The 12,158-nt window shown below is 35.4% G+C and overlaps 2 protein-coding genes across 4 annotated transcripts; both read right to left on the reverse strand.

The window, feature by feature from the left end:
• Positions 1-2,920: 2,920 nt before the first annotated feature.
• Positions 2,921-4,098, reverse strand: LOC126783898 (protein CASPARIAN STRIP INTEGRITY FACTOR 1-like). Its single transcript, XM_050509438.1, has 3 exons — positions 3,918-4,098; positions 3,481-3,539; positions 2,921-3,223 (listed from the first exon to the last, which is right to left on the reverse strand). Exons 1-3 carry the CDS (start codon positions 4,000-4,002, stop codon positions 3,083-3,085), a joined length of 285 nt encoding a protein of 94 aa, XP_050365395.1. The 5' UTR covers positions 4,003-4,098; the 3' UTR covers positions 2,921-3,082.
• Positions 4,099-6,732: 2,634 nt separating this feature from the next.
• On the reverse strand, positions 6,733-10,864 carry LOC126783886 (chaperone protein dnaJ 10-like). 3 transcript variants are annotated; one of them, XM_050509425.1, is made up of 10 exons: positions 10,716-10,864; positions 10,316-10,419; positions 9,773-9,832; positions 9,270-9,352; positions 8,742-8,907; positions 8,529-8,658; positions 7,889-8,047; positions 7,608-7,780; positions 7,257-7,337; positions 6,733-7,101 (listed from the first exon to the last, which is right to left on the reverse strand). In XM_050509425.1, exons 2-10 carry the CDS (start codon positions 10,400-10,402, stop codon positions 7,021-7,023), a joined length of 1,020 nt encoding a protein of 339 aa, XP_050365382.1. In that variant the 5' UTR covers positions 10,403-10,419; positions 10,716-10,864; the 3' UTR covers positions 6,733-7,020. The 3 variants fall into 3 exon arrangements, with proteins under 3 accessions (XP_050365382.1, XP_050365381.1, XP_050365380.1); XM_050509424.1 differs by having other exon boundaries at positions 7,220-7,337; positions 10,716-10,842; XM_050509423.1 differs by lacking the exon at positions 10,716-10,864 and adding an exon at positions 10,640-10,663.
• Between the last annotated feature and the right edge of the window lie 1,294 nt (positions 10,865-12,158).

A 12,158-nucleotide genomic window follows, 5' to 3' on the forward strand; every position in this document is an offset into this window, starting at 1 on the left:
TACTCATGCAAGGTGGTTACTCATGCTTGAAGATAGGACCAGCAGTTAATCATGCAAGGTAGTGAGATTATTGGGCAGTGTCATGGAAGTTATTATGCTTGCTTGGCAAGCATGCAAGCTGCCACATCACCCTAAGGCGGTTGGGGGTGTCAACCGCCATACACAATTGTAGTGCAACATAACCTAGGCCACTGGGGTTGTCATTGGTAACAAGAGAGGTGTCATCACAATCACAATCGAGAGTGTGAGAACACAAGTAAGGAGAGAACAATTGTAAGGGTGAGGGAAACACAATAGAGAGCTAGGCAGATAGGCATGTCAGAATTGTGAAGGCTGTAAGCCTCATTGTATCCTCATTGTACCCTTAGGTTGAGTGATTACTGTAGGCGCACTAAGTGAGTAGCTAGGCAGATTGAGTTTGGGTAGACTAAGGCTGAAAACACTCTTTGTACTCATTGTAATCTTCTTGATCTTTTAAATGAGTTAAAGGTTGGGAGCGGACTCCCGTAAACACTTGTGTTGTGTGTGTGAGTGTAGCTTGTATGCTCATTATCGCTTATTAGATAGTTTCTGCTGTGCAATATACAATTGAGTGAGAGAAGTGGGTAGGCTGGCTAGGTAGTGTAGGCTGTTTAGCGCCATCACATAGGGAAAATGTTTTGGTATCGACTGTGCCCGTGTGACTGCAGCCATAATTAATATATACTCAATTTTTTCACTCTAAAAACTGAGGTGGGGTATAGTAAAACCTTGCCCACCCTAGATCCGTACCTGCTGGAGCTTTTCTCAACTTTTTCTCATGTTTTTATTTTTTTTTTGTCTTTGTTTCCCTTCTCTATGCTTATGTCTTTCATTGCATGATATATTTTTGACATTCCTTGTGGACAATGAATGAACTAAGTATGGGAGATGGGTTTACATGTTTATTAGTCATATATAAAAAAATAAAAAAAAATCAGAAAATGTCAAAAACAGAAAAAAAATTGCTTTATTTTTTTAGTTATATGAGCCATTATCAAGTATATAACGATATTAATCTTTGTAATTGTGGCTAATTGATGATCACATGATTGAAATAGTACTCAATTGTTATTCTGTTATTAATTGATTTTGTTGGAAATTATACGAACTTGTAGTAGATGAAGAATTGAAACATTAGACAAAATGAACATGCTAAAAAAAGTTAGATTCATATAATTCTATGTGAGTTTTTGAGTTATATATGTGTTTTCATTCGTGCTTAATCAACATTTTCTTGGCTATGTTCTTTGTAACCTCATTATCATCCTATTTGATTAATTTGCATGTTATAACTCTTTAATAGACTAGAATTTAGTAACCATGGCCATCGACACACTTCCGTACTGGTAGTCTAGTAGTGCTAAACATGCTTTTGGATTGCGAAACATGATGAGATTATCTCCAGAACATTCCAGAAGGTCGTGTGGAGATATTCTGCACCTTTTTCGCTACACAAAGGGCGACATTATTGCATGCTCTTGGGACAAATTAAGCTCCATTTACTAGACTGAAACACACTCAACTTAGCCTCGTTCACCAGAGCGCTCTACATCCACAGTACTTAAATCTTCCTCGATCTGTCTAATGTCTTTCGTGAACGTTTAGTAGGGACATAATCTCATTATAATCAGTACCTTCTTCTCTACATATTCACTCTAAGTCTTCAGGGACATGGCCGGGTTAATTAGTTGTAAAACAAACCCAAGGTTTTTCTTCAGAATAGTTATCGATCTGTTTGATTGTCTGCCTTTTGTCCTGGACTGAGGATAAGATGCTGCTCTTTTGATTTGATTTCTTATTAAGGTAAGTTTTCTTGTCATGTTGATGTTATTACTTAAACTCTTTGATAATTTTAAGAACAAAATATAGGTCACTCCTCACACTTTTACAAACTCGACAGTTTAGTCCTTCAAATTCAATTCAACTAATAACTACTTATACTTTCCAAATTCGAGCAATTTATTTATTACGTTATCTCTCCATCTAATTTGGGTGTTAAGTAACTGATAACTTAAACAAAATTTAATATTCGAGCAATTTATTTATTACGTTATCTCTACATGAAAATTTAATCTCGTCTCGTCTCATCCCGTGCCCACCCCTAGCTGTGTCGATCCCAAAGGATTGCTTTACCCTCCGTAAGTAGCAAAGTCTCTATTACTACCTGATTTGGTCTCTGATCCTCTTATGGGCATAATAGAGTTGTCAGCGATTGCTTCGGCGGGCCTGAATCTCTAAGTTAAATAAAGGTGATGCTTCATGATGAGTCTTTGTTACTTGTGAATTGTGACCATGCGCTGGGAACTACTTAGCAGAATTTTCCAGGACTCATCCCCAGTTTCTGCACCTTGACATGTAGACATATTTTTCTCGAAGTTTTGCAAGGACTTTTCTTAGGTACCACAACTGTATATGATACTGACATTTACAAATATGATAACAAATTTGTTAAGTAATTATAGTTGATTATAGATAATTACTTCACTTATAACATTTTACATGTAGATATCCATCCCGTACCATAGAAGACCCCATGGAAAAAGAGTTTTTATAAGCAACAACCCAATGAGCTTGACACAAATTTTCAATCCAAGAAAGGACGTCGTGTACTTTTCGTTTGAATCAACTTATTTAAGTAACCATAGCTTTAGTGCTTTACCACAAAAAAATTATTTTAGGGTAGACAACAATTGCTTGGTGGTTGTGATGTCCTCCAACAACTAAATGTACAATGATCCCCTTTATGCTCATCGACTAGAATTTAATGAATGGCCGAAAACTGTGAGTGTAAGTTAGATAGTGACTTAAACCAGCTGTTTGTAAATTATCTGATAAACAGCCTACAAATTTTGTCATAAGAAGCCATATATGTAATCGATAATAAAGCGACACATTGATATTACACCTCAAAACTTAGTATTTATACTGTCTATATATGTCATATAATTACACTAGTTGGAGATACTTTCAAAACTTTTAAGTAAATACCATAAGCTAGTTCGTTTTATTTCATGATAAGACACTACTGCCCCAACTTCCAACTTTGATGTCTAAACCATGATCAGTTTTGAATGAGCTTGAAAGGAGGCTTAACAAGAGCAGGTGCTGGATCATATCGTCCATAATCTTTTGTGTTAACCCTGAGAAGCCTTTCATGGATTCTTGCAGCTTCCTTGTGGCTCAATGGCTTCCCTAATACTTCCTACCATGTCAAAATTCAGAAAATATTATCAGCAAGATATCTCAAATTTTGAAGGATATCATTACTGTGAACATCTGACTTTTTGTTGAATTGGCGAAATAGTGGCTTGTTGCCAATCATATATAGTGTTATTTGTGACGATACTGAAGCTCAAACAATATCATTCTGGAAATGCTACTTGATTCTGATTACTCGGAGGAATGGAGAAAGAAATTAATTGTGATTGTAGAGAAGAATATAAATCAGAAAATATGTACCTCCGGAGTTGCATCAATTGCTTCTTTAGCCAACTTATTGAAAAACTTGGATTGTCTACCTGAAAAAATCAGTTGCATATAAGAAACAGAGATGCAATTATGTGCCCTGATTTCCTTACGCATTAGTATTATCAAGCACATCATGTGCATACTGCTGCTGTTAGAAGAGTTCAGTTTAGCATAAAGTGATGAAGCAACAACTAGAATTAGTGATGATATATGCTTCTATCTAAGACACTGCATCTGCAAAGGTTCACAATTGAATTTAAGAAAATTTGCACATTTCCTAGTTCTGCATGGGCATGCATGCTTCAAAATTTCTTTATATTTATAAGTGTATTCAATTTGTTACTCACAGAGTCACAGATCTCTGACACAACATGTTGGTATGATTAAACCAAAGGCTGCAGAGGAAGATATGAATAAAGACCAAATACCTGCTGCAAAAGAGGTTGATAAAAGCGATGCTGCAGAAATCAGGAGAATAAGGATAGTGAACTTCTTGAGACACATGAAACCCATAATGTTCAGGCAACTATGTTATTTTCTGAGCTCTTTTTCTCTCATTCAAGATATAGAGAATTCATGCATGGACACCAAATAATATATTTGCTTTCCTAGCTATATATCTACTGATCTACATAATTAGTGAAAATAAACATCATATTTAATTACATGGAGTGCAATTCTTAGAGATAAACTGAAAATTGATGGTTAAGTATAAAATAATTAAAGCTTTAGTCATGCTTTTAAGTTTTAAATTCAAATGAGAAAGGTGATATAGACTACACTTTGCTGTTGCTGAAGCACTAACTCTAGGAAGTTGGTGGATTGATATATAGTAATTAACAGAATAGTGCTCAGTACGATAGGACTCCCAGTGGAAATGATCACAATGCCCCTTATTGTCTTTTATAACATAACAACTACAATAAATTTCAGGATTGTTACTAGAATCTTCTACATATAAACAGACCCAGAGAAACAGAATGTAGCAGATTTTGGAGACACCAAGATGAACATCATGTTTGTTGTTTAGACCTTTTGCAGCTTAGAAGACCTAGTACTCGATCGAACTTGATTATGATCAGTCGTGCATTTGAACTTACAGAAGAACATATCAACCATATCAACTGAATACTTTACCTTAAAAACGATCAATCGTTCTGTCAGAAGATGGTCGCCTGTGACACGAGTAATCTGTTCCTAAGCTACTAAAAGCTGATATATATGCATGCTCAATACGACGTTGTTGTTTCATGTCATATATATATATATATATATACTCAGCTGGCACCATGATAAATTAATCTGTTTACGGGGAATCTTCCATTACCTATCATGGTACTTCATATGTTCTGTAAGATCGAGTTTGAGTACAAAACTGATCGACTTTCAAGCTTGGATACTAACTTGTCTGATGAGCAGCAGTAAAAGTTTATGTCAACTTTGCAATAATAACGTATAATTAGAATATAAGACGTCAGGATTTAGTCATTTAGATATGTTGGTCCTCATTTATCAGTAAAACTCAGAAGGACTGAAATGGAAACTTGGAAATTATCAGCAAAGTTTGGTGATTAGTTAATTGTTCATCCTCTGGTTGCCAAGATTATAAAAGAGATATTAGGTATAAAATAGCTTTTATGGATGGCTAGTGCTTTCCATTATCTATAAGGACAAGGACAACGCACCAAATACCACTCAAAGAACACTGGTGGAGAATAAAGAGGAGCATATATACATGCATATTCAAAACATCCATCTTTCTTTTAATTTCTTTTGTCGAAAGTGGTCTTAGCTAGGGCATCCTCTAGCTTAAGTAATACCATCCCTACCGTACAATTTCCTTCAATAATTGGCCAATCTATTCCTTCATTGACCAAGAAGATATACCTTTCAGAAAACATGCATGGTTAGCCTATCTTGACTACTATAGAACTAGTGGGAATGTGTGATGTTGTACATGAATAGGTTGTGAATTATAATGCAAATGTGAGTTTGGGATATTTGTGATGTCTATCATCCATCAGAACAACCTCATTAATCATTATAAGAAGCTTTGTGCATGCAGTGAAAACAAGGAAATGATTTTTTTGTTAATTCCTTTGAGGGATAGGATAAGATTGCTCTCAGTTCTCCATTGAATTGCATGGCTAGAAAAGTTTAGCCTCTGTTAATGAACAGCCTTATTAGTTAAGGGTTAACTTTGAATGGTATACTCTGGATCTGTGCTTTTCTTAGTGTTTAGTGGAATGACAGGTGTGCCGGGAATATGAGAACAGCCTTATAAAGAATTTGCCCGAATCTCCTTTCCTGGATTGTCCTAATTCGTCATACCAGTTATTTTGAAATCAGCTAGTCTCGATTCCAAAAGCAATGCGTAGATTGCTGCCTATCTGCTGTACTGGATTGTATCATTTGTATCTATGTGTAATCCTAACCCGAAAAATGATGAGTTTATTCAAACTGACTCAGAAAGCTGAAGTCTATTTCATTAGGCTAGACCAGGGATCAAAATGTTAATGATTCCCTAAATTGAGATGAAAGCTCTAGCTGTAAGAAGTTCTCTCTAATCGTAGCCTCTTGGTTTGCGAGGTGCAGATTGGACCTGCACTGCCTTCAAGTCTTCAACAGATATGACTCCTTGCTGGTTTTACAGAGAATTTGTTGCCTGCAATTTATGCAATGTTCCATGGTTTGTAGCCATTAGTCCTCACTGCCAAGAAATATGAAGAAAAAACCTCCTGTTCCACAAGGTTCCGAGTTCTTAATCTAGTCTGCATGCCCGGAATCTCTATTGATTTGAAGATGTTAATGAGACACCATTCCGATTCACTTATTGTTTTTCATTCTCCAACTACTTCAAAGTTTCGTAGTCTAATAATTGTAGCACTAATATCATTACTGCAGATTAAATACTGCATGCGGCAAAAGGGTACAATAAATTATGATATACTTTTCACGATAATGGTAAATCTTTTGCCTGCTTTTATGTAGATTATATTACCCTAGTTCTTTTTCCTGGGGCAGCTTGTACCTAACCTCTTGACCATTTCAGCCATCTCATCTCAACGACTCCCAGACACATGTAGAAAATTATCGAATTACTAGAAGAATGTTTAAATTTGCAAGTTCACTTATAAGGCTAAATCTGGCAAATGTACAATCACTGATCAAGCCTGAAGCATTGACTCACAGATTCTGAATCAACAAGCAAGGGGCGGATGCCGCGGATGACCACACAATCAGTAAGGAGCTCAATAAAATAGGGCCTTGTTTGCTATTGCTCTAAGCTGATTCATTTGATACAAAACATATATAGCTTCACACGAAATCCCAAGGCAGCATATATCTGACATAAAATGATACATAAGAACATAACTGAAAGGCCATGGTTGAATCTGAGGTGCATACTAAATCCATACAATCAAGGACAAATATCTTCCATAATATTCAGCTGATGGCTATAATGCTATAATGAGGACCTATCACCATTCAAAATGACCACTTCAGTTGGAATTGCTTGTGGGTCGAGAATTACGATGTTGATGCTGCATCTATTTTGTCATCCTTTTCATGGCGGAGACTGTTCTCTCTACTGTAAGCTGCTTTTGCACCCTGAAAAAGATATGATATTTCAGTTTAACCGGAAAAATTAAAGTAAGGCTAATTTGAAGCTATAGTTGATCTCGACCACAATCAATTTACCAATATAGCACAAAATTTGAGATCATACATAATAGTTAGGGTGGAAAAGGAAAACCAAGGCTCACTTGGAAAATTGTTCCCAACTTTTTCAATGCTGTAGCCCGTGTCTTCAAAACATCCTTGGACACAGTGGGGTCTTTAAGTACCTGAAAAGATAACAGGTATCAAATCATTCTCAAAATACTGTCTTCAAAACCTATATCCATGCTTATCATGTTGAATTTAAGTTTACACTGCTTTCTTAATCTTAAAATTTTGCACGCAAGCAGCCATGTGGACATGCTAATACCTATTTCTCACTTTGCTTAATCATCAACGGTACAGCTTCTAATCTAAAGATATAACTACTATATGTTCAATGTAAAACCTTAAGGTTGTTAAAAACAATAACTAAATAAGGCAATACTGAAACTCACTGCTTGGCAGACTTGTGACAAGGTTGATTCAATATCAACCACATTGATCTGCCATAGCGAATTAAGCACTGCATCCTTCTTCTCTTCAATGGCTTTCATTAAGTTCTCTTCCTTGTTTTCACCGTGGTTTAACTTTTTTAGCTCTTCCTGTAGTTGAATCAAAGATACAGCACCTACATATTAAAAAAGCATTAGTTTGCTTGGACAGTGAAAACACGCAGCCTTTAAGGATAGACAGCCTATTTTCATTTAAGAGAACTTCATGACAGCAGAAACTACACCTGAAGCTGCTGACACTTGTGACTTTATCTGATGTCCTTTATCCCGCACCCACTCTGCTAAAAAAGGTACCTTCATGTATCGCTTGTCTTTTCCAAGTTCTATTGCAGCCTTCCTAGTATAGATATAACCAATCGTATGTAGCATCGCCTCGCCAAAGGCTGATAGACAATGTAACCGTGGTCAATGGGTAGTGCATCAAGTAACAAAAAATTAGGGTCATCATATATACGATTGGTCAAATTATACAAAAAAAAAAACTCAGAAGTCAGAAATTAGTTTTTATAGTTTTTTGCAATTTTTTTTTAATTCTAGAATCATAGACCAACCACCGAACCACGTGATGATATGGCAGAGAATTAAACAACTCCAACTTTTTATGACATTATGTTACAAGTGTTCATTTTAGTGTCTAAGTTTTGAGACAACTATTCTCATATGTCTTCATACAGCTTCACAATAGAAGCTGAAATCAATTATTCGTAGATATAGTTTGATCACTATGCCACTGTTGGCTTGATTAGAGTAAATTATCAACAATTTCTTGTTAAAGTGAATTTTGAAGCTCAGAACTACATAATTTTAAGATTTTTCGTAAATACATTAATATCCTCATAGAATGAGACTATTAAGAGGGTTTACCAGCTGCTGAGAGACGTCGCGCTTCTAGATTAGCCCATCTTACAAACTCATCTGTACGATCATCCACAAATGGTTGTATACGATCTTTCAAGATAGTTATGAGCTTTTCTATCCTTTCCTTCCGCAATGTCTACATAATAAAAAATAGGGAGGGAATAAGATGGAGTGAATTGAAAAGATAAACTATATATAACACCAGAATAGAAAGAATACCCTCAGTTTTTCGTGAACCCTCTGCCTATGGACTTCAGGATCCTGCGAATCTTCATCAACTTCAACAGATGACAAAGAAGCCAAAGCAAGTTGGCCAACATAATCCTCAAAGTAATCACTCCCAAAAAGCATCCCGAACACAGCTGCAGGATCTACCATGGAGTCCCTGAAAAAGAGATGCAGAGTTACAGTTAAATTATCTTCCAACATGTTTTTCCCGATATTAGAAAGAGATAAGCTAAAATAACACAAGGAGTAGTTTTCCATCTCCAAATGTGCATGAGACAGAGGACGTCATGCTTTTTCATCCAAAATTATTTTACATTACTTTTATAAAAATCATCGTTCAACTTATCAAGCACTTAAAGAACTACATTCATTAGCCAAAGTGTGTAAAATTTAGCATAAGTAGATTAAATGTTATAAAGGCCCACATTACCCAATAAAGAAAATAATTACTCAATCTACCATCAAGTATATGTCTCATAATGACTCTATTGAGTCTATTCCCAAAGTGTAAGATCTTACTGTGGTATGCCGGCCTTTCCATTTTTGTCATATGCCTCACGCTTTTCTGGATCGCTTAAAACCTGATAAGCCTCTCCAAGTGCCTTTATGCATGTAACATAACCGGAAAATTAAACCAAAACAATAAGAAAACATTCAACGGTAAAGAAAGCAAGGTAAGATGGCAATAAGAAAACATTCAACGGTAAAGTAATCTTTCTCCATTACTTTTAGATGAGTCTACTATAAACAAACTAGTCAAATAAAAAGCAGCTTCGGAGGCAATATGCACAAGTCATATCTGTGAAAGGCTGGTCACAATAATGAGCATACTTTCCTAGAATTGTTGTTGAAGAATCAAAACTTTACTGCTATGTCTGAGGTCTTGGTTTTCATTAATTAGAAAACCATCCCATCTAGAAGCTTAATTAGATGCACAAGTAGAATAGTGGTGAATATGGAGATGAGTGTCTAATAATAAGATACAGTAGTCTATATACGAAATTAAGTAATAAAATGTTTACTTGGAAATTTTCAGCAGCCTTTGGATCTCCCTGATTTTTATCTGGGTGAACTTGCCTTGCCTAGCGAGAAAACACAGAAACAAATTGTAATATAGCAGCTGCTACATACATCTAAAGTTTCATAAACACAGTAAGGAGATCAAGAAAACACATCACAATGGATGTGCCACAATTAAGTAGGGACAGCCCTAATTGGAGCAATGTGGTTAAGACTCCACTCCCCAAGGTTCTCATAATGCACGAGTGGTATCTTTGAGGCTTTAGCATTCTGAAAACTATTTATTTAGCTCTCAAGTTTTGTTAGGCCAGTGCTTATACCCCATAAGTTGCTGGAAATGCAATTGAGCAAAATAACAAATGAAATTAATATGATCCCCAGTATCCAAGCCAACTGCCTAGCCATTAGCCATGTCATTCAAACCAAACCAACAGACACAACATATGTTTGAAACAAAGACCCAATTATGTAATGGCTCCAAACCTTGTGGGTTTTTGGTCGAAAACATTATTCACAGTTGAACAAAAATGGGGGAATTTGATTACCTTGACATAGTAAGCCTTTTTAATATCAGCAGCGGAGGCATCGACATTGACACCCAAGACATCATAAAAGGCAGTTTCCTTCACCATAATTGTCAGATCACAACCTTATCATCACAACAACAAATACAACTCCATCAATCAATCAGACAAAAACAAGAACATGGTACTAATCGAAACCCATAAACAGCTTGAATGTTTGGATATATCCATCTTTAGAACTCGGAAGACGGAAAGAAAAAGAATGCAATTAATGAGTGAGATCAATAAGCTTAAAGTAGACCCAGATCTTGTAAATGCAATTAAAGAACAGCTACAAGATTAAACCTTTCTATATCAGCTGAAAGAAATGAAGCAAATTGTAAGAAACCCAACAAAAGTGAGATGAAATCAAGATACTTACGTGTGGCCGCAGCAGTGCTGTAATGGAAATTAGACGATGGGGTCTGAGTTATATAGATCCTGCTCTGTTTTAATCTGAAGTTTCCACGTTCTACTTGTTTTAACTTCTTTCCGTACGAATTGTTACCTTTTTTCTTCAGAAAGAGTTGGGGTAAAAGAAACGATGACATCCGGTCCAATATGACATAATTAACCTCAGATTTATGAGCCAGAAATATCATAAATAATGCATATTGTCTCTTAAATCTTGATCTTAGCCTTTGGCCCTTAAATAGTTATGGAAACTGTGTTATCTCGAAAAAATATGATACACTAATAATGAGTATGCGTACATTTTATCCCAAGAGTAGTAGACCGCGTAGAAATAAGGATTAGTAGTTAGATAATGCATCTCTACAATTTGGCATTATGAAAGAATTTTGAAATTCTCACGACAGTCTCGTTGTAGTATTTGAGGTTTTTTTGTTAGATTAAAAGAAAATTGTACATCCTGAAAGAACTTTGAAATTCGATTATTAGAAATCTTGTGCTCCTCACTCTTACGTGCATTTGACGGAAAAAAATGAGTGAACTTTGGAGTCCATTGGGAGTTTCATTTTTGTTACATGGTCATCTATTTTAAGGCTTTATGTACGTTACCTGCCCTGAAAGCAAAGAAGAATCAAAGCTAAGATCTATATTGAATATGATAGTTTGGGGTAAGAAGCCAGCCAAGGACACAAGTAGTTTTTCAAAAAAAAAAAAATTACTCTTAATTGAAACAGAAAAGATCTTACACTCGGTGGTGGATGATATGGCCAAAATAACCTCACAATTAACTCAACAAAATATTGTCAATCGTAGATTCGTAATATAGAATAAGCGGAGATTGTTCGATGCCAGAGACTAAGGGTATTCAATTCGCATACAAAAAGAAAATAATTAAACTAAATTAACTAGACTGATGAATTGGGAGTTTAAGATTATAATGAGAAGAAATAAATGAACAATGATAAAAAAATTCAAAATAGACTTGATAAAGATCAAATGGAGATAAGGTTAAGGATTCAGTTGTTCACCACCAATTATGATTTAACACAACAAGTGACCTAATTATTTTACTATGTCGTGATTCGTAAGAAATAAACCAATCAAAAACAAACCGTGAATGCACTGCATAAGTTCTTACTACTTCCCGTGGGTTATTTAACGCCGAGAAACACATTTTTCGTTAAAAACATTCTAAGCATATAATTTCAAAACACTTAGTGAAATACACATAAGCAAGTTTATTCGATGGATGCAAAGATCATTAAAAAGAACATGTGGAAGTTTGAATGATTATATAGTCCAAACTAAGTGTTTTGATTATACAGTCCAACATTGAATAAACTTGCTTATGTGTATTTCACTAAGTGTTTTGAAATTGCATGCTTAGAATGTTTTTAACGAAAAATGTGTTTCT

Source organism: Argentina anserina, chromosome 2 (genome assembly GCF_933775445.1).
Source record: "Argentina anserina chromosome 2, drPotAnse1.1, whole genome shotgun sequence".
NCBI lineage: Eukaryota > Viridiplantae > Streptophyta > Magnoliopsida > Rosales > Rosaceae > Argentina > Argentina anserina.